The sequence below is a fragment of the Talpa occidentalis genome, unplaced genomic scaffold, assembly GCF_014898055.3.
Source record: "Talpa occidentalis isolate TD23 unplaced genomic scaffold, MPIMG_talOcc4v2.1 talOcc4.12, whole genome shotgun sequence".
NCBI classification, from domain to species: Eukaryota; Metazoa; Chordata; class Mammalia; order Eulipotyphla; family Talpidae; genus Talpa; species Talpa occidentalis.
In genome coordinates, this window is record NW_023601212.1 from 97,273,044 (window position 1) to 97,295,165 (window position 22,122).

A 22,122-nucleotide genomic window follows, 5' to 3' on the forward strand; every position below is an offset into this window, starting at 1 on the left:
GAGTGATACACTGCTGTGGGTAAGACAGGAGAGGTCTGCCACCACAATTCTTTTTCTTTAGGACAATTCATGTAGCAGTCCATATTCATGGTCAGAAGAAGACAAATCCTGAACATTCATTTTCATTTTGTGAAATAAGCAATTTTCATGTACATTAAATAACAGATTTAATTCGATAATTTCCCATATCAGATTTATCAGTAAGAGTCTGACAATAGGGCCTCCGTGGTGGCACAGGTGGTTGAGCGCCGCACTGTGAAGCTGTCTGCAGCCTCTGCAGCGTGGGTTTGATCCCAGCTGGGTGGCGAGAATCCCACATGGTGAAGCAGACCTCTCCTGTTTCATCCACTGCTCCCCTCAGCAGTGTATTTCTTCAATCTGCCTGTTCTGTTCCCCACTCTGTCTCCGGTGGATCCTCTCACCCTCCTGTGCATCTGACCTGTACCCTGGTTCTTATATAAACATAAATAAATCTTTTTTAAAAAAAAGTGTTGACAATAACCACTATTTCTGTATTCAATAAAAAAATGTTCAAATATAAATTTTATCAAGGATATTTCATTCTATTTATTATTGGTCTCTTAAAGCACTCATCAACTTTATTATATACATATACATATACATATATATATATATATATATATTTCTGCTAGTAATAGCCATCATATGAAAAGCTGGTATTTATTTTATAGCTAAACTACAAGAAAGTTGTAAATAATTATTTTCAGGGCTTCCCCTGGTGGCGCAGCGGTTGAGTGCTGGGCTGAGAAGCTCCCCACAGCCTCTGCAGTGCCAGTTCGATCCCTGGCCGCCCAAGAGGGTCCCACATGGCACGCAGACTTCTCCTACCATGCCCACTGCTCCCCTCAGCAGTGTATTTTGCCAGTCTGCCTGTTCTGCACCCCACTCTGGCGCTGGTGAATTCTCTCACCCTCCTGCGCTTCTGACTGTACCCAGTGCTTGTATAAATAAATAAATCTTAAAAAAAATAATTATTTTCAGATGTTCCTGACACTACAGTCAAAATCTCTCATCAGCTCTAAAATATTTCCAGTATTTTTAATATTTCTATTTACTGCTATTGTACAAATTAAGAATTACACATTATGTCATGTAAAAGTCTAAGAAACTAAGCAGAAAACTTTAAAAACAGACTGTGGTTTTGGCAATCTAAAATATAACAACTTCATTATTAGAAGAAAATACAGGCTAAAACCAATATAATGCCACAAATAATACCAAAGTGACTTAAATAAGAGGCAGGTAATACCAAGCATTGGCAAGAGATACACACACACACATTCTGGCTTGGTATTAGTCCTCTACAGGTTATATGTGCTACAAGTATCTTCTCCCACTTGATGGCCTGTCTTCTCACTATCTTTATAGTGCCTTTTGAGAGAAGTTTCTAATTTTAATGTGGCAAAATTGATCAAGTTTTTCATTCACAGCAAATGTATTTGTCTGTAGAAATCATCCCTTATCCAAAGTTTATGAAGTCATTCTGCATTATTTTCTAAAAGGTTTACAATTTTCCTTTGACATATAGTTCCTTCATCCATATGAGACTGATTTGTTTATAACTGGACATAAGAATCCAATTTTTTTCATATTTCCCCAATGTGAACAAATTAACAGCACCATTTACTAAAGGTCAATCACCTCCCACATGATCTGCCATATAATATCTATCACATATCTAATATATGCACAGATTTCTGGACTCTGTTATTGCTGTATTTGCCCACCATTTGCTAATATTACTTTATGTTAATTATTGTGGCATTATAATGTCCTGACATTGGATGGCAAATTCCTCCATTTTATCTTGTCAAGTTCTACACAATCATGCACTGGGAAACTGAAATTGCACTCTATAATTTGATCAAAAGTAAAGACATTTTATAATAGTGCATTGTATAAGCTATGAACACTGTCCATCTCTCCAATGAATTGTACATCTCTCCAAAGTTTGTAGTTTGGCTATGACATGTCTAGTTAAACATAATCCTAGGTATTTGATTATAATGCTATTGAAATGCTATTTTATTTTTTTAAAAATTACATTTCCTAATTGTTTACATCTGGTTTATTTCTTACATATTTGAGTTCAGCAATGTCACTAAATTCTTACTAATCCTAATAAAATATCTGTAAGTTCCTTTGGATGTCCAATATACATAACCAATCAGCCAAGAATAGTATATTTAATACTGCTTCTTTTTGAATTCTTTCTTTTTTGTATTTTTTCCATTAGCCAACAAATCCAATATGTTACACAAAGTGGTGACATCAGACATCCTTCTAATTTGTATCTCAGTGAGCAGTTCCAATGTTTCACCATTAGATTTTTAAAGGTTTTATAGATATTCTTTATCATAAATAGATATTTATCAAATCCTACATCTATTGGAAGCCAACAGTGATTCTGTTCCTGGCAAACTGATTTTTCTTTAATTGTTAACCATGTAGCACTTCTGGAACAACCTCAACTTTTATAGATTGTTGAATTTAGCTTACTGATATCTTGTTTAGGATATCTGCATCTATTTCATAGATAAAAGGTAGACAGCAAGTTTCCACTTTTGCAAAATTTTAAGATTGACTTTAGTATCAGAGTTAATGCTAGTCTCATAAAACAAAGAAGACGACCTCTTTATCCCTTGTGATTGTTTGAAACTGATGTCATTTCTTCCTTGAAAGTCTTGTGAAACCATAGAACTCATCAAGGTCAAGTCACACATTTGTTACACCAATTTATTCTTATACTCATCACGGACTGAGAATACAGCCTAAAACAGTTTTGGAATTTGCTGGTTCTTCCTTAAGCATATAGCATAAGGTGAACTGGTCATATCGTTGATAGAAAACCACTAACAAATTTCTCACAATAGTGTATAAAGTGCTAATTTAATGGTGTCTTTTTCATTTTCATCACACAGACTGTCTTCTGTCACTTTGAGTTTCAGCACATATATCAACGAATGGCAACAACAAAAATGCATTGAAATGTGACTATTACTGTCACCATCTAAATAAGTGCTCTTCATAGCAGATTCCTGGCTCAAAGCTAAAATGTAGGCTCAATATAATGGGGTATTAGGGTTTCTTCTGAAGAGTGAAAATTACATGTTAAATTCCTAGGACTCTACCATAAACAATGTAGATTTGTAATGTTTTTCCTTCCATTTATAGAATCTTTGAATGTGCATAGTTATTTGGGGGAAAGGATGTCATTCTGCAAACAATGGTCATCATTTAATTCACTTATTTTTGGTTACATACTCGCCTATTTTTAAAGGCTGAGGGATAATTTAACATATAAAAATAAAACTATACAACATTTTAGGAGTAAATGTTAAGAGTAAATATATAATATTGTAAAGTTCCAAAACTTTTGAGAATCCCAGTGAAATAACTTCACTAAAATACTTCCCCAACTGTCACCCCAAACCCAGCTCACCTCTGCCCTTGAACATTAAACCCAGGCCAGAATCACCAATCTTTTTCCTTTGTTAAAACAAACTATTTCTTGGGCCTCCCTCGTGGCTCAGGGGTTAAAGTCTCAGGGCTATCAAGCTATCGCCAGCCACTGCAGCACGAGTTCATGATACTTTCAACATGCAAAGCCAGGGAGCTAATGCACATGGTGCAGCAGACCTCTCCTGTCTCTCCGCTACTCCCCTCAGCAGTGTATTTCAGTAGATCTGCCTGTTCTGCTCCCCACTCTGCCTTTGTTGAATCCTCTCAGCCCCTCGCACCTCTGGCATACTCCCCAGTTCTTGTATGCATAAATAAATGAAAATAAATATAAAAAAAAAAAAACAAACCACCAGCTATTTCTTTCCTACCAGCCCCATTCTAGACTGAAGAGGAAGTCAGGTTTCTCAGTTGCTCTGTAACCAAATTAGACAAATAAGTTAACCTGTTCACTCTAATTTGAAGTTATCATGATACTTTCAACATGCAAAGAGCTGATTTTAGGGACTTTTTGCCAGGTTGTTCTTACTCTTCTGTGTAGTTTGTTTAACCACTATTTCATAGAGTTTTGACTTTTCCATGGACAGACTTGTAAACTATTGGAATGATTAGTTGATCACTCTATTCTACCAAAAATGAAAAGAAACACAATGAGATACCTTATTATCTAACATATTTAACATTTTAGTACTGTTAACAATAACAGCACAATTCTATTCCTTCATAATAGAAAAAATGGGTTCATATGAAGCTTTAAGCTACTATATGCATAATCGAGAAAACGATAAATATTTATACAAGCAAATAGTTAAATAAGGTTTATGTATATTTGCAGAAAGGCCTACCTTTCAGAAATAGCCTCATCATGATCCTGTGACAAAATCTTTTCACTTGCTTTTTCTGAAAGGTTAGAAGATTCATTATTCACAGAAGTCCTTCTTTCCTCTGGACTATTATTAACTGACTCTTGACTCTTATCCAAATTTATGGGCTCCGAGTCTGTAACCTGTTAAGTGGATAAAGAAAAAGTAGTTGAGGGGAGGTTTACCAACTATATTCCTCTACAAAAAAGAGATAATAGGTGCATTCTGGGACAATATGGATGGTTGGCTAATTATGCTAAGGGAAGCCAGAAACTGAAAGAAAAATACTAGATGGTTTCACCCATATGTAGACTATAAAGAAAGAAAACAAACTGGCAAAACAAAACTAACTCGTAGACTTAAAAAAATATCGTGGTTGCCAGAGGGGAGGAGTGGGAGGTAATGTGATAGTGTTCAGGCACTTTAGGGTGGAGGGTGAGCGAAGCATGTGCTGAGGTGTGAAGCTGGACTCCCAAAATTATATAAACAAAAGGCAAATGGCAGTTATACAAACAAATGGCAAATCAATAAAATTTGAAAATTTTTAAAAAAATTTAAAAATAAAAGTTCTAGCAAGAGAGAGAAGGAAAACATATATTACCTTCATCAAGTGAAATACAGACCTATAAATAAGGAATATCAGTAACTCTACATCAACAAAATTTACCAACTTAGATAAAATGGACAAATTCCCTGCCAAGATTAACTTACAAAACTGATACAAAATGAAACAAAAAATTTGAATTGCCCTATACCTAGTAAGTGATTAAATTTTCAAGAAAAAGTCTTTCTACAAAGAAAGGCTCCTTGCCAAGATAGTTTCCTATTTGATAATATTATCAAACATTTAAGGCACAAACTTTCAAAAAACTGGGGAGAGAATGCTTCCCAATTCCTTTATTAAGGTTAGCATAAATGATACCAAAGCATAAATGAATAAAAAATATTTTCATGCATGAAGACATTATAAGAAATTCAGTGAAAAAAAATATACATACATATATACATACACACACACATATATACTGAAGACTGCACAAAAATTTTATATAAAAATACAAGCAGATGCAAAAGCCTGTTTAATGATACCCATGCTGAAATATTTTGGAAATGTTCATTGTAGAGTGTATTTTGATATGATATATATGAATTACATATAGTACCCATGAGTCTTCCAAATATAAGATGAAGAGATTGATGGTAATACGATAAACATAAATATATAAAAATTGTAAAGGTAGAATTTAGGTCTTGAGTTTACCAGTGTTCACTGTAAAGTCAGCTTTGCTGTGTATGTTTGAAACTTTTGTGAGAAAATAGTGGGAGGGGCAAAAATCATCACACTACTTACTTTATAAAAGAAACACAAGTCGCATTAATTTTTGATTACTTAAGGGTATCTTATCCAGAGATAGAGTCACAGGGACATATAAAGTAATACATTTATTGTTTCTTAAAGCCTTATGTCTAGTTTGGAAATATATTAATTTCTTATAACAAAATGTAGGTCAACAAAGTTATTAAAACCCCTATGTGTTTATACCAACCTTACAGGCTGTATTACTGGATAATACATTTGGTTCCAAACGATTCCTTTGGGATAACAAAACTGTTTTAACACGTCTTTGAAGTCTAGCTATTTTTGCCTAGAAGAAAAAGATAAAAACAAATAAATATGAAACCAAGGTAATAAATAACACATAGAGGAAAGACTATTAGCCACAGTAATTTTGAGAGACATAGGCATCTATTCAAATAAATGAGAAATTTTTATACAAGGCAGAGATAGGAATCATGTTTGATGCTAGTATAACATTTAAGAAAAGATGATTAAAAACATCAAATTAGATTTCTAAATGGTCCACAATAAAATTCATGTTGGTAGAGACACCAACTAGCAAGTAATCTTAGAAGAAAAAAGATAAACAATTAAGAATCGTGAAACAGGTTTAATACACTCTAAATACAGAATATGGATTCTGAATTAAAAAAAAAAGCCTATTTATTAAGGCTACCATTGACATTGAATGACTGGTAATTTTAAGAACATCTCCCATGGGAAAATACTGCTGAGATCTAACAAATTCTATTATTAATGGTAAGTATATCAGGCCTGTGGCAAGGGATTAGATTTGCATCTGTCTTTGTTTTCCTTTCCTAAGATGTAAAATACAATCAAATTCCACTTTTTAAAAGAACTCAAATGAAATCAAATGAAATTAGAAACTTACGAAGAGTTTATCAGCTATTGCTTCATGTTTATTCCTGCACTGTGTCTTCCCAATACGTTCAGTCAATTCTTTCAGTTTGTTATCAAATAGTTTGTAATTTATACTACAAATCTCCTGTCGAATCAAGTGTTTGACCTAGAATTTTAAAATAAAAACCAAAACACCCCATGTTTCAAAAATTTAAAGCAATTTATTTTCTACTACTTATAAAACAGCTTTGTTCTTTTCTGGATTTACTGTAACCAATAAAATATATTCATATTTTATATTTATATTTGACCATACCAGTAAGTTTTTTAAAATGTAGACTATCAAATTCTCTATAAAATATCTAATACTTAAAAATACAGACAGGTTAGAAATTAAATTTGTATCTTTTAATGACCATAACTAAAACCTACTATTCCACAAAAAGGAACTCCATTATCTGAAAGCAAGAACCCAATGAAAACGTTGGCTGGTCCTGTAGTAGAGTGATAGGGAACCAAATTATGATGGTTTGAGCCTTGATGCTGCCATTAACATGCCAGATGACCTCTGAAAAGTCATGACATCCTTGAGCTTCATTTCCCTTGCCCATAAATGGGCAGATGCTACAATGTGAACATCAAAGGGTTTTAATAAGAATATAAGAATATGAAAAAGCTATACATGAAAAACACTGAATTGATATGAAGGAAATAAATCTGCAAGATAACCTTTCCTGCTTTTTCTGAAGGGGATGATTTTTTTATGTTAAAATTGAAAGAAGCCAGGGACAATTAGGTAGTGACAAGTGCTATCTAGCATAACACATGCTATTCTAATAAATCGTAGTAGCTATTGCTTGAAACATTGATGCATTTCATTATTTGGCTGTTTTAGAAAAACGACTGACCTATTTTTCATGGAGCATAATTAATCTCAATACCTACTGATGTGAACATCTCTGTTGAGCCAAACATTTAGAAACATCCACTGTAGGTTTTTGCTCAATGTGCATCTTCCTATAAGCAATTTTCAGTTTACATTTAATGTATTTGTTAGTAATATGTGTATCTTTCCTCTAATATCTTGCTTCTTGGTGCTTGAAATTAGAACAGATTTTCTATGTTAAACTCTACACTAATATCAACTGGATGATTAATCATATTCAGTAATTTTATTTGATTATCCCCAAGGTTTTTCCTTTTCATTTCCAATTGTTCTAGCTCTTCAACATTATTCTCTATGATTTCTTCTATAATGCATCCTTAATACTTAAATGGGTTCTCGATATCAGAAATGATTCCTTTTTATTTCTATATTTTAAAATATTTGATTAAAATTAGCAAGTGCTCAAAATGTATGTCTTAAGTATTAAGTGCTCAGAAAGACATACTATTTTTACTGACAGTGAATGCCCATCATCCATGTGTGGTTTTTATGGATTATTGCATGCTTGTCAATTCACTAGCTGGAATCTTGCAGAAACATACCTAAATGTATGAATTTACTTAGTATTTGTACCAAGTATTTAGTGCTAAGTACTTAGTATTTGACAAGTTTCCCTGATGAAGTATCACAGGGGATGCTTACTAGGAATCACAAACTCCTAGGCTCTACCATGGATTCTCCAAATCAAATTTTCTGAAAAACCTAAAAAGTTGTATAATTAACAGGCATCTCTAATGAATCACATCAGCTAAGTCTGAGAAAGGCACCCTAAAGCAAGTCTTCAACTATAAGTGAGCCAAAGAAACCTCAATTTAAACAAGTCATCCTGGTGATTTGGATGAAAGTGGAATTTTAAAACGTGCTTATTTTGGACTTAATGCTCATCAAAGATAATTCCTCTTTGTTAGACTGGGTATTTGTTCTCACTTAGTGGTAATATTCCTCATAAAAAAGACACAATAACCTTCATCAAATACCTCATCCCTCCCAGAAGTGGTGATGTCCAACACTACAGAATCGCATAAGAGTCTTACCCATACTTTGCAAAGGGCGCCAGAATGGCCTGAAGACTGGATACACAGCTCTAATATATAGCCAGCCTGTATGGGGGGTGAAGTAAGTAACTTGGATATTAAAAGAAAAACACCCTTCCACTTCAATAATTTAAATGGGATCAATGAACTTTATGAAACTTCAGAAGAAAAGAGTCAACATCTCTGGGGCACTCCGGATATGGAGGAATAATGTCAGCAGGAAGGCTCTATTCCACTGGGATTCCAAGAATAAACAGACATGGGGGTTGGGGGGAAGAAGAAACAGTGGTTTAGAGTTAATTATTTGGGCAGGAATTAAAATAATCAAGAGTAAGCCAATGATTTAGAGATGGGTAAAAAGATAGGAATTAGCTAAAACCCAACTTGTCTCTCGAGCATGTGCGAGACACTTCCTGTGGGAGGCATAACAAAAATCCTTTATCCCCTACAGTTCACACAAGGAAGGACCATTTTCCATGTCAACATAGACTAATAAGTATTTTGATTTGTAACTAATAGTAATGGAAGCAAGTGAAATTAGTGCTTTAAGATTAAATTGTCTGTATCCTCACCAGAACTTATTTCTGAATTCAACTACTTATTACCAGGAGTAAGATTCAGATGGAATCCCCAACCTTTTATATTAAAAGATTTTTTTATTTATTTATGCATATATTAAATATGCATAAACATACACTGGGGTGTAGGCCAGTGGTGCAGGGTGTGAGAGGATTCACCAGAGGCAGAGTGGGGAGCAGAATAGGTGGATGCACTGAAATACACTGCTGAGGGGAGCAGTGGGTGAGACAGGAGAGGTTTGTTGTGCCATGTCGGTAGCTCCCTGGTTGGGGATCAAACTCATGCCCCAGTGGCTGAAGGTAGCTTGATAGCACTGAGACTTTAACCCCTATACCACCAACCTTTTCTTAAGCAAGATTCACGCTTACCATAATTTTGCTACTCCCTCTCCTTGAGCACAATAAAACATTCAGACATTTTTTATTAGTGTCTCTAAAGCAAACGAGAGATCAAAAGGGAAAAACTGTTGACTCAACTTTTAGGTTGATCCTGCATTAGTCTCTCAAAAAGGTTTCCATTTATTATGTGAATACACATTCATCTTAATATATAACTAAAATTGCAATGGTCTGTTTTAGAAAACCATAGTGTTCTGTTTCTGAAACATTTAGCTGGACAGTTTGGACTGGGAAATTCTGGTCCATTACAATTTATAGATATTAATCTACTACAGGATGACTTTCAGTTGTAGCATTCTTATGGTAGTAAAATAGTAAAACATGATTATCAAAATAGATTTTGATTATGAAACTACTAATATCCAAGCTCATTAAACTCAAGAGTTCATCAGATATGTATGGAAACTATAGTACAAAAAGATGGAGACAAAAATGAAAGCAAAATGTGTATTTAATGACAACAGCAAAATGTCAGATAATAGAACATCTTTTTAAAATAGGCTTCTGGGTTGTCTGAGTCTATGAAGTAGCGGTCAATTATAATAAGGTCTACAAACAGCTAAAGCAGGCGATCAAAGAACTTCATGACAAGTAGAAAAGAAACTGAACTGCTCAGCAAAGGTCAAGGACAAGGAGTACCTGACTCACAAAGAGATTTGAAAGTGATATTGACCATTCGCTACCACAGCATTCTACCTATACATTATTCCCCTACGCTACCTCACATTCAGGAAACTAGATATGTCTTTGGTAATGTAATTATTTTTTTTCTAGTAAGTTCATTTGCTAATTTGGTTTTACTGTGGTGATCAATGGACTTTTACCATTTTTTACTAATAAAAGGTAAAGTTTCTGAAGTAAATACTTAGCCCCAACATTTTACCTGTTCCAGCAATGCTGTCTGCTTTTCCAGAGCTACACAAATATTTTCATTAATTTGTTCTGAGATTTTCATGCGCTTAACATTTTCTTTGTTATCTGAAAACATCCTCTTCTTTTGATTATGGCCTTAAGGAAATGGAAAAATCAGAGATAAAAATATTCCTTCTAATAAAGGAAACAGGGGAATTTTCTAATTTATGAGTTCTCTAAGTAAAGACAAAAACTAATGTGACTATGGCACCATTTAAAAAAAAAAAAAAAGGTAATTATATAAATAATTCTGACAACCTAACCCTTAAAAACAAAGGTACAAGTCTGTCTCAGCTATACTTCCCCTTAAATCTTAACATACATACACCAACAAAAACTGAGTAAGTCATCGCACATAATTCTCTATAATTACTAAATGGTCTCATCTTAATAAAGAGTTAACTAGCTGAGTCTACATAATTTTTAAACAATTTAAAATTCACCTTACTAAATTACTTTGTAGCCTAGACAAGAACACACATAAGATTTATCAATTTTTCTAATATTAACCTATAAAACATCCAACTTCTGATGAAATTACTTTTGCTAATGATTTTACAGCCATAGGACATCAATGGTAAGTGTATCTATTTTTATTATCAGCTGATAATTGGCATATAATTTACAGGACAATTTCAAAGAAATGGGTTTGCCAATAATTAAAAAAAAACCTCCTTCAACTAAGCTTATTAGGTTAATAAAAATTCAAAATATGAAATATAGATGAAATAGACCAGACAACTGCCACAAATAGCATTCAGATTTTTTTTTTTGTACTCTCCAGAGAAGGTGATTGTTTTATTTTGCCAGAATTTACTTCCCTTTGGAGACTGAGGGTATCATTTCCCTCTCCCCAGAAAAAGTAGTTCAGAAACAAGATACTGTGAAATCATTATCATTGCTTACATTTTTCTATATGTACTCTATTTTCCTACATCAGTGACTGTAAGATCACCTACAAGATGCGTATGTTTACACTTACTGTTATAACTATCAGTGTCAAGTGGTGACTGCCATGTCGAGTCTGTATTTTCACAATTGGCAATGCTGGAATGACAGGTTTTGCAGGATTCTTCACTTTTCAAAATGTGAGTAGCACAGTTATTGGAAATGACCGAATTCACTAATTTAGGCATTTTATCAACAGCCACAAAATGGGTGTCTGAACATAAAATGTCATTTTGCCTTTTATCATGTGACTCAAAATTGGAGTTTATTTCTAAATAAGAAACAATGTTGCTGATTCTGTTATCGGCCAGTGAATTGATTACTACAGACTTTGGCATTTGAACGACACCATTCAATACACTGGATGGGGAGCAAATGGATTTCAGGTTATAATCCTCTTCATGTCGTTCGAAAAAGGATCTTGTTATATTGGTCTGACATTCAAAATGGTTTTCAGAAGAGTTTTGTGAATCTTTTGCTTCTTGCATAGAGAGTCTCCTGGGAGATTCTCCTGTTTCACTCGGCTTTTCATAAGGACACACAACTTGTTCTTCAGGGTAATTCAATCCTGTTTCTGAATCAACAATTTGCACTGAATTCTGAGAACATACTTTACTTTTCTGTGAGCATACTGAATTTTTGCTGGACTCCAATGAGGAAACATCATTTTCAGAAGGTCTACATTTGTTACTTATGACACTGGTACTTGAATTCTGACTACCACTTGACAAACTATTCACAGACACTGCTGTTTTCAGGTTTTCACAATTCTTTGACTTATTCAGTTTCTCTACTTGCTTCCGGCAACTTGGAGGCATTGTTTTTTTTGCTTTTAATATCTTCCGTTTATTTCTTTCCGGACTTGCCATCTTCCATATCCTAGAATTTAAGACATCGTATTTAAAAGCATTCTCCAGCAGACAAGTTAACATATTTATTGGCATCATTAAAATAATGTTGAGACTATCTCTCCAGATTTAGGCACACATTTAATGAAAAACTATATTAACTTTAATATCACTGAAAATGTATATATAATTAAAACTTTTATATATAAATCTCAATTGTATAAATTTGAAATTTACATTGCCAATAAGCAACTATTAACTATATAACCTCATTGCTATAACCATTCACTTCTAATTTAATCATGCAAGTAAGCCATACTTGAGTTAATCTAAAGATTAAATTGCACATCTTTATAAAAACAGTAAGTTTTATATAAAACATTCTATTTTCTATTCATGTTGGCACCTTATAAAAGTTCTAGTATTCAAATTTCCAAAATAAATGGTAATGCAGCAGTAATTCTCAACAGTCATGAGTAGTAAAATAAGCATTAATACACACATGATGCTAGTTAATGTAAGTGTAATTTAGATTGTGTAATACTTAATTTTTAATTATGTCTCATAATTTAAGAAAAATCTACACAACAGAAGGATGTTATTTATCCTTCAGTATCCACATCAAGTCTGATTTGAACCACAGGTAGGTAACAGCTTAAAGAAAAGGAATATTGCCAGTTTACAAAGGTATAAGGAAAAAAAAGTTAGATTATACTGACACATGATAGACCATTACAAAATTCCTATTAAACTTAAAGTCAAAGACAGAATTTTGAACCTTTCAAGCTTAGCACATAACCCAGCAAAAGCTACCAAAATATTTTTTTTTACCATTTATCATGATTTCTTTACTTAAAGCTTCATTTACTGTATACTTTTTATTCAATTTTGATTGGGAACAGTTGCAGTATTTATGAGATCTGAAGGCTGAAATGGATATTTACAACAAGAAAATAAATCACAACTTTAAAAGCCTATATGTATACATATCGTAAAATTTCCCCTGCCCCTCCCAAAAGCATACCTTCATGAAGGGCCTGATAAATTATGGAATTTTCTTCCTATATGCCTGCATATTTAATTGTCTCTTCATGATCACAATTTTCATATTTCCCATGGAGAATGGACAAACCATTTCTTTTACCATGATTATTTTTTCAATTGATAATCTTAATTTATTACAAGCAGCTTCACCTAAAGACATTTTTTTTTTGTTGGTACTGTCAGAGCTTTGTACCCTCTACACACAAAATTTATTTCAAAGGTAGGAATTCCTGCATTAAAAAAGCAGACATTGCAATGGGAATTGTGCTATGTTATTGACTACATCTCTAACAAGAGATAAGTTCTCATTTGACCAAGAAGTCCACAAGAACTAAATCCTTACAATTCTTAAACATCAGATATCTGAAAATTTTTCCTGTTCACTTTCTGGCTTCATAAACTTCAACGACTGGCTTAACTACTTACAAATTTCAGGTACCAGGCATGACAGACCACACTCATATTACAATCACACCAATAGCATTACTTACCTACATTCAAAATTAATAGTAAATCACAAATCCACACTAAGTATATCCCTACTCAGAAAATGCCTGAAACCTATTCTACCACCAGGAGACATAAAGGAAAGGTAAAATCAAGAGGAAGAGAAAACAGTCTTCAATATTTGTAGTTAAAATATTTTATGTTGTAAATCTTAGAAGTAACATCCAGCTATATGAACACATTGCTATGCTCCATCACAGGCCTGTGGAAAAGGCCAAGACTAGTGAAACGCCCTGAAGGCCTGGGGAGTAAATCTGCATCTACATTTTGATGCATGCAATAGACATGGAACATCAATTACAAAACAACATACCAAATGTTTGGGCCAGCAACTAAAACACATACTATAGATAACTTGCATCTACTTATGTATCCCTAATAACATGCATTCTCTACATTTTACTGATCATGAAATAATCCGTATCCTACATTTTGAATTTAACCTTCTATTGTCTTTGCAGTTTCATTATGTCATGTATTAATATAGATTTTTTCAGCAAATAGTTTGCAAATAACATGTTTTGGAATTCATTTTTCCAAAGTTTGTCAATGTGAGTATGTACAGCAGCAATTCATACATTTTCCATGGCATTGTAATAATTCACTGCGTCAATATACCCAACTTGATTTATCTGAAGTTAAATCAAATTTATCTGGTTAGATAAATTTACCTTTATCTAAAGGTAAATCATTTTCAATTTTTGTTTTTGTCATTCTAACACTGCTGCTATAAACACTGTTGTTTCAAGGTGATCCTCTGTTAAGCATTTCTTGAATGGATTTGCTGGGTAGTGATAAAGTATACACGTGTATAACTTTTCAGGATAGGCAAACTGTTTTCCAAAGCAACTGTAAATAATTTGCAGCCATATGGGCAAAGTGTGTTACCATATACTCTTGAGCCTAGAGGGTTAAGACTTAATTTTTGCAAATTGACTTGCATATTGATATATGTCTTAATTTACATTTCCCTCATTACTAGTAATTTCCATGTTTTCTGGCTATACATGTTTCCTTGTCTGCACAGATCCTGATTATTTCTTGTTCATTTTTGGATTGTTTTTCTAATGTAGTGACGAAAACATGGTATATTATGAATACAAATTTTCTGTGAATCATTGTATGAGTTACAGATAGCTCGCATTCTGTGGTTTGTCGTTGCTCTTCCTAATTTTAATATATGCACATTTCACTTTCTTTACTTTTATGGTTACTTTTTGAAATACACTTCCTTACCCTATGGTGAAATGATGTGTTTAGTGTGAAATAGTAAGGCCTAACTGATGGTCGTGAAGCCCTCTGATTTACATTATCTGAGGGTGTGGAGCTATCATTGATATGCAATAATAAAAATATAATAGGATGAAAAATTGAGCAAATACATAATAGGAATGCTAGTTCAGAATAAATTAATTAGTCTTGAAAAATATACACAATGTTACATAATTGGCATAAAAGTGTACTATGTGGTACTTACAGTGTCTGAGTTTGGAAAACCTTTGCAAAAGAAAGTTTAGGGAAAACAAGCAAAACTGCCAATAAAAGGCTGAAGGAAGTAAATTACTGATAACTGTCTAAAAGGTGAAGGAAGAGTTTACATGCTATAGAAAGGTTTGGTGAAGTTTCACTACTGGAAGAATATAAAACAGCAGCTCAGTCTACCTGGGAGATCCTTGGAATCACCAGAACTCCTCTCTTCAACCAGCTTGAATCCTTTCAAGCTGTCAAAACTCATGTCATTTCACAAAGATTTTTGGAATCATGATACTGTTCCACAGCACAAGGCTGGAAACAAGTTTTAAAAATCTGTCTTTCATAACTTATAAATTCATATAGAATTAATTTTAGCATATAGGGAGAGGAAGGGATTGAATTTCATTTTTCAATCAGATATTTAACTACAATAGTTTGTTAAAGTATAATTTAATCATTTCCTTTTCTATTCTATCTGATGATGTAAGTCCTGCTAAATATACAGTTGTCCATCCCAGCCATTTATTTTAGATGTGAACTTACCACAAATCTTTTAACTTGCTCTTTTAATATAATTTAATCCAGTTACATTTATTGTAAATTCAAGTTTTCATTTGATTAAATTACATTTGGCTTTGTGTTCTCCAGTTTTCACATTTTGTAGTTAATGCTTACTTTTTGTTATTTGTTATTTCTATATTACTTTAATGTGAAATGTTCTCAGTATTTTTTAAGGTCTACATATGCACCATAATTCCAGACTGTACTACATTTGAAGAATTTCTAAAAACATTAATCCAACATTTCATTAACCACCAAGACCAGCGTAATGCAATATTGAGTATATACTATCTAAAAAAGTTAACTTTTCCTTACTTTCATCATTACCCCTCTGGAGTCTTGGTTCAATTTAGAACTTTACATACCATATTTTATCTTACTTTTACATTATACATTATACTTTATACATGATACTTTCCAAGAATGACTTCAGATATTTATACTTTCTATAGAGCTGAATTTAATTACTATGAATAATGCTGCTATGAACATTCATGTACAATATGTGGACATATTTTCCTTTTTGTTGGGCATTTAAATAAGAATGAAACTGTTGACTCATAAGGTAACTTGATATATACCTTTATTGTTTGACAATTTATGTCAACTGCACCAATTTACATACATAACTAGAGTGTACAAGGCATCCAATTTTAACCACTGCTTCTGTTTTTTACTTTTTAGCATAACCATCTCATTGTAACATCATGTGGTATCATTTTGATTTGCATTTTCTGAAGATACCACTTTGGCATCTTCCTTGGAAAAAAAAAGCCTGAGATAATTGATTCACTTCAAAACTAGGTCATTTGCCTTATTTTTGACTTGGAGTTCTTTATGGGATATAGTCTAGATTTAAGTACCTTATAAGACATCATGTACAAACTTTTCCTCACATTCTATGAGTTCAGTTTTGGGTGGCATGCCTTGAAATGCTGATTTTAAATTCTGATAATGTCCAGTTAATTTTTTTGTTGCATGTGCGTTTGGTATCATGTTCTAAGAAATCACTGTCAAATCCAAAGTCTTGTAGATTTGCCATGTTTAAGTTTTATAGTTTCAGCTCTTCAATCCACTGCAGTATTTTTTGCATGCAGTGAGGCAGGGTTTCACCTTATTCTTTCATGTGTATATGTAGTTTTTCCAGCACCACATGAATAGGCCATTCCTTTCCCCACTGAATTTTGAACTGAATTTTCTATAAATGTGAAGGGTTATTTCTGATTTTCTATTTTATCCCAATAATACACAGGTTTGTTATTATGACAGTACCAACTTGTCTTGATGTGTGAATTTTTAACTGAGGATTCACATGTCCTCCAACTTTGTTCTTCTATTTTGGCTCTTTTGAGCTTTGCAAACTGACTTAAATATTGATATATATGTCTAAATTTGCATTTCCCTCATTACTAGTACTTTCCATGTTTACTGGCTATCCATGTTTCCTTGTCTGCAAAGCTCCTGATTATTTCTTGTCCTGATTATTTCTTTTGAGTTATTTGAATAGGTATATAAACTTTAGCTCAGAATGGCAAATTCTGTAAGGAAGCTATACCTAAGATTTTGATAGGGATTGTATTGACTCTATAAACTTGTAGGCAAGTGCTAACTTAATTCTATCAAGTATTCTGATCCATGACGAAATACTTAAATCTTTAACTTCTTTCAATATTATTTTGTGCTTTTCCTAGTATAAGGTTTGTAATTCTCATTGATGCTATTGGAAATGAAACTATTTTGATTTTGGTTGTTCACTGCAATTATATGGAAATACAATATAATTTTGTATACTGATATTATATCTTCCAACATTATTGACCTTGTTTTCACGATTTAGTACTTAGGATTTTCTACATATATGATCATATCCATTACTTTAGTTTTACTTCTTCCTTTCTAATCTTGCCAAATTATCCTCATGGGATCTTCCTGCTACAACACAGAAGTGGCAATAGTGGCAACACAGAAGTGACATCCTTGTTTTGTTCCTGATTTAGAGAGAAATCGTCAGCTTTTCACTAGTAAGTATGTTAGTTATGGTATTCCTCCAGATGCTCTTTATTTGTTCAATTTTATTTGTTTATTTGCTCTTTATTTGTTTCTCCTGGTCAGTCCTACTTTGTTTTTATCATGAAGGGACACTGGATATTGTCAGGATGTATTCATGGTGTTACATCTTTTAACATAGTAATATGGGTTGCACACAGTATATTACATTAACATACTTTTGGATATGAAGCTAACTTTACATTCCTGTAATAAATACTACTTGGTCATGGCATATAATCCTTTATGTTGGATTCAGCTTACTAGTATGTTCAAGATTTTTCCATCTTTACTCATAAAAAATTTGTTCTGAAGCATTTTTATCTGTGTAATTTTGGCATGGCAATACTGGCCTTATATAATGATTTGGAAAATGTACCTTCTTCTAGTTCTTGGAAGAATTTGCAAAGAATTGGTATCTTAAATGTTTGACAGAATGAAACAATAGTCATTTTGTATTCTAATTCAATCTATTGTAAGCCTGTTTACAATTCCTTTCTACTTGAATCCATTTTGTCAATTATGTATTTTTCAGGAATTTGTTTATTTTGTTACTTGATTGGAGTACAAGTGAACTTTCCCACAGTGTTCTTTTGTGATCTTTCTAACTTCTGGAAGGCTGGGAGTAATGCTCCCTTTTCCATTCTTGATTTCAGCATGTTAAGTTTTTCACAGTCAGTCAAGGTAAAAGTTTGCCAATTTTGTTGCCTGGTTAAAAAAAAAAAAATGTTTCCTTGTTTTTTTCTTTGATTTCTGCTCTTTTTTACATCCTTCACTCTATTGACATAGGTTTAAAGAGACTCACTCTTTGTGTTAAGGTGAAATGTTAGGGTATTGATTTGAGATTTTTTTTTAAAGATTTATTTATTTATTTATTTATTTATTTATATAAGCACGGGAGGGTGAGAGAATTCACCAGAGCCAGAGCAGGGAACAGAACAGGCAGAAGGACTGAAGTACACTGCTGAGGGGAGCAGCGGGTAGCAGGAGGGGTCTACGCACCATGTGGGACCCTCGCCCAGCAGCCAGGGATCAAACCGGTGCTGCAGAGGTTGCGGGCAGCTTCACAGCCCAGTGTTCAACCACTGCGCCACCGGGGAGGCCCTAATTTCTTTCTAAAACAGGTATTTATTGGTATGATTTTTTTGAAGAACTTCTTTAACTGTACCACAAAATTTTGGTATGTTGTGTCCTTTCTTACATCATATTCTAATTTCTCTTGCAATTTGCTCCTTTGCCATTGGTTATTTAGAAGATGGCTTATTTCTATATTAACTGTGAATTTATTTTCCTTTTTTGGCTTTGAAATCTATTTTCATTCTACGTGGTCAGAGAATGTACTTCTTGTAACTTAAATCCTTCTAAATTTCTAATTTCTCTTGCAATTTCTCCTTTGCCCATTGGTTATTTAGGAGTATGATGGCTTATTTCCACATAGCTGTGAATTTTTCCTTTTTTGTTTTGAAATCTATTTTCATTCCACCATAGTCAAGAGAACGCACTTCTTGTAACTTAAATCCATCTAAATTTGTCAAGGTTTGACGTAAGTGCCATGTTCCTGTGGGAGTCCAGCAAGGGTCAGCCTTCCAAGACAAAAGTGTGGGCATGGAGTACATCTTGGCCTCCACACTCTGAGCCCATGCCACTTCTTGATGTGCTGGCAGTTCTGTGTGGGTACACGCACTGCAGCCTAGCAATGTGCCTATGGCCCCCTCCAGCAGCCCATACTCACCCTTCTTCTGAGGGTCATACTCAGGGGTGAGTAGTCCCTGACTGACGGGAGGGCCACCATGAAGACAATTCAGAATGTTGTTCACAAGATTGACACATACCTGAATGTAACTCTGGACCTCCTAGAAGAGTGGAGGACAGACTCTGCCAGTACAGTGCTGTGATGGATCTAAGTCTTTCCCACATTATGGTTATGAACCCTCCCTGCTGAATGGATTCGGTCCTCCACTGTTTGGTGTTCATCTTAACATTGGCATTCCTTCCTTGACAAAATGCTGCAACCGACATGACAGGTGCTACGAGACCTGTAGCAAAAGCAAGAATGACTGTGACAAGGAGTTCCAATACTGCCTCTCCAAGACTTGAGAGATGTGCAGAAAACACTAGAACTGGCTTAGCATGTTCTCTTAGTGTTGTCAAACAACAGTGGAATTTTTGTTTGATAGTGTAACACATTTAGGCTGTAAAACCATACTGGCAGAGCCGGTAAGCTGCACATAGGTGTCACTATGAAGGAAAAACCCCGAACTTTAGAGAAAAGTGGTAGGTGATTAACAGCAGATGAGGATGGAAGAACAAAACCTTTGACAAAGAACTAATGTTTTTACAGCATAAAGCTACATTATTTTTGTAAAAGGACTATTTTAAGACCTCATTTTTTGGGCTTTAAAACTTCAACCTAGAAAATAGTAGGGGGCTATCATCCTGGACCTTGCAGTCTAAAGAGTGCCAGATTATTGTAACGAATCTCAAAAAGGGATAGATGTTCAAGGGAGAATTTTTTTTTAAAGTTTATTACTCTATTTTCATAATTAAGATGAACCATGGACTTAAACCATGGATTTAAGAAAGATAAACCATGTATTTAATGGGATAGTGGAAAGTCATTTAGCCTACATATCAGTGTATGTTGTTATGCTTCAGTGTTTAGTTATGCTTCAGTGTTTATCACTTAACATGTGTTGCTCACAATAGACTCTGGGTATTACTCAAAGACTAAGCATTCACTAAATAAAAATTGTTCTTGAATAGTAAGTTCGTCAAGGTTTGCTTTATGGTATCCTGTAGTGTCTTCAATTAGTGACAGTCTATGTATACTAAAGAACGTACATTTTGTTGTTTGGTTGAGCGTTCAAAGACTTCTTTGGTTTACTTGGTTTACAGTGTTACTCAAATCTTCTGCAGTTTTCTACATATTATGTAAGTACTATATTCAAGTCTCCAATTATTGTGTTTCACTTCATTTTTTGTCAATATTTGTCTTTACATATTTCGATGTTATGAAGAGCGGTGGCTGTAACTGTTAAACCTTATTGAGTGACTGATCTTTTTATTTAAAAGTATCTCTTTACATGAAATTTTTTTTCAGTCTTTAATCTGAAAACAGTATAGCGACTCTGGTCTTCTTATGATTGCTGTTTGCATAATATATCTTTTCCAATCCTTACTTTTAACATAGTCGCCCTTCAAACTAGACTGTGTCTCATATAGAGAACATATAGTTGGATGCTGTTTTTTTTCTCCAGTCTGGTAATGTATATTGTTTGGGTTATTTAGCCCATAGAAATTTGGTATCAACATGGATGAGTTGGATGTCTGCTACTTTGTTTTATATTTGTGAGACTTTCTGTTTCTCTATTCCTTTACTAAACTGTTTCTTAAAGCTTGATTAGAGGCATCATTCTAAAGTTTAATTTTTGTATTACACAGAAATAATCATTGCTCTATTGATCACAATTCCAACTAATTCATTACATTTACTTAAATTATAAATTGTTTGATTAATGTAGATTTTTTTTCTTACTAGTCCTTATTTTTCTTGTCTTAATACTTTACTTATTAAGAGATGAATGGGTATCATTCATCTTAGGCACCCTCCTTTCACTGATAATCTTGGACAGGCTGAGATGTCACTGCACAGTAAATATGTTTAATTTTTAAATTAGATAGTCTATTGGATCAACTACCCTTTTATACCTAGCTAAGATATTGTCACAAATGTATTCAATTTTATCAAATGCTATTTCCTGTATATAAACATGTGCTACATAATGACATTTTGGTCAATGACACATCACATATATGGTGGTTGTCCCTATATAGCCTAGATATGTCTAAATAGCAGTGACCTTTTACTTAAAATCTCTAGACGCATTTCTAAGTATCAATGTGATAAAGTGAAGCATGACTATTTAGATGACTATACAATCTAACATTTTTCAACTTATCTGTGTAAGTTTTAAAATAGTAAATATAGCTTCTCCCTAAAATAAACCTCACTAAGCCACAATATACCTTTGTTTCTTCATGTCCTTGGATTCAATCTGTTAGCATTTTAACGCTTTAGTTTATTGTTGACAGCAATGAGTTAATTTTCCATTGTGGGTATCAAGGTTAAACTCAAAAAATGAACTATAAAGTCCTTTTATATTCTCTGAAGAGTCTGTGTTTATGAATAATATTTCTTATGTGTTCCAAACTTTGCCATACCATCCAGACGTAGTTAATAGTGAACTTTTAAAAACATACAAGACTATTCATATTTTCCTTCC

The 22,122-nt window shown here is 33.5% G+C and overlaps 1 protein-coding gene, 1 long non-coding RNA gene and 1 pseudogene across 3 annotated transcripts in view; 2 read left to right on the plus strand and 1 right to left on the minus strand.

The window, feature by feature from the left end:
* Nucleotides 1-17,759, plus strand: part of LOC129145535 (uncharacterized) — a 33,241-nt gene extending 15,482 nt beyond the window's left edge. Inside the window, exon 3 of the long non-coding RNA XR_008551256.1 lies at nucleotides 17,737-17,759. This is a non-coding gene — a long non-coding RNA (uncharacterized LOC129145535). The remainder of the gene's footprint in view (nucleotides 1-17,736) is intronic.
* ATF7IP2 (activating transcription factor 7 interacting protein 2) overlaps nucleotides 1-22,122 on the minus strand; it is a 40,226-nt gene that overhangs the window by 12,051 nt on the left and 6,053 nt on the right. Inside the window, exons 2-7 of one of the 2 annotated variants that reach the window (XM_037507615.2) lie at nucleotides 19,672-19,875; nucleotides 11,395-12,239; nucleotides 10,384-10,508; nucleotides 6,575-6,709; nucleotides 5,891-5,989; nucleotides 4,326-4,486 (exon numbers count right to left, since the gene is read on the minus strand). In XM_037507615.2, coding sequence (XP_037363512.1) covers nucleotides 4,326-4,486; nucleotides 5,891-5,989; nucleotides 6,575-6,709; nucleotides 10,384-10,508; nucleotides 11,395-12,229 — 1,355 coding nt within the window. In that variant the 5' untranslated portion in view covers nucleotides 12,230-12,239; nucleotides 19,672-19,875. The remainder of the gene's footprint in view (nucleotides 1-4,325; nucleotides 4,487-5,890; nucleotides 5,990-6,574; nucleotides 6,710-10,383; nucleotides 10,509-11,394; nucleotides 12,240-19,671; nucleotides 19,876-22,122) is intronic. The other variant, XM_037507617.2, reaches the window with a different exon arrangement.
* On the plus strand, nucleotides 19,392-20,186 carry LOC119242362 (group XIIA secretory phospholipase A2-like; annotated as a pseudogene).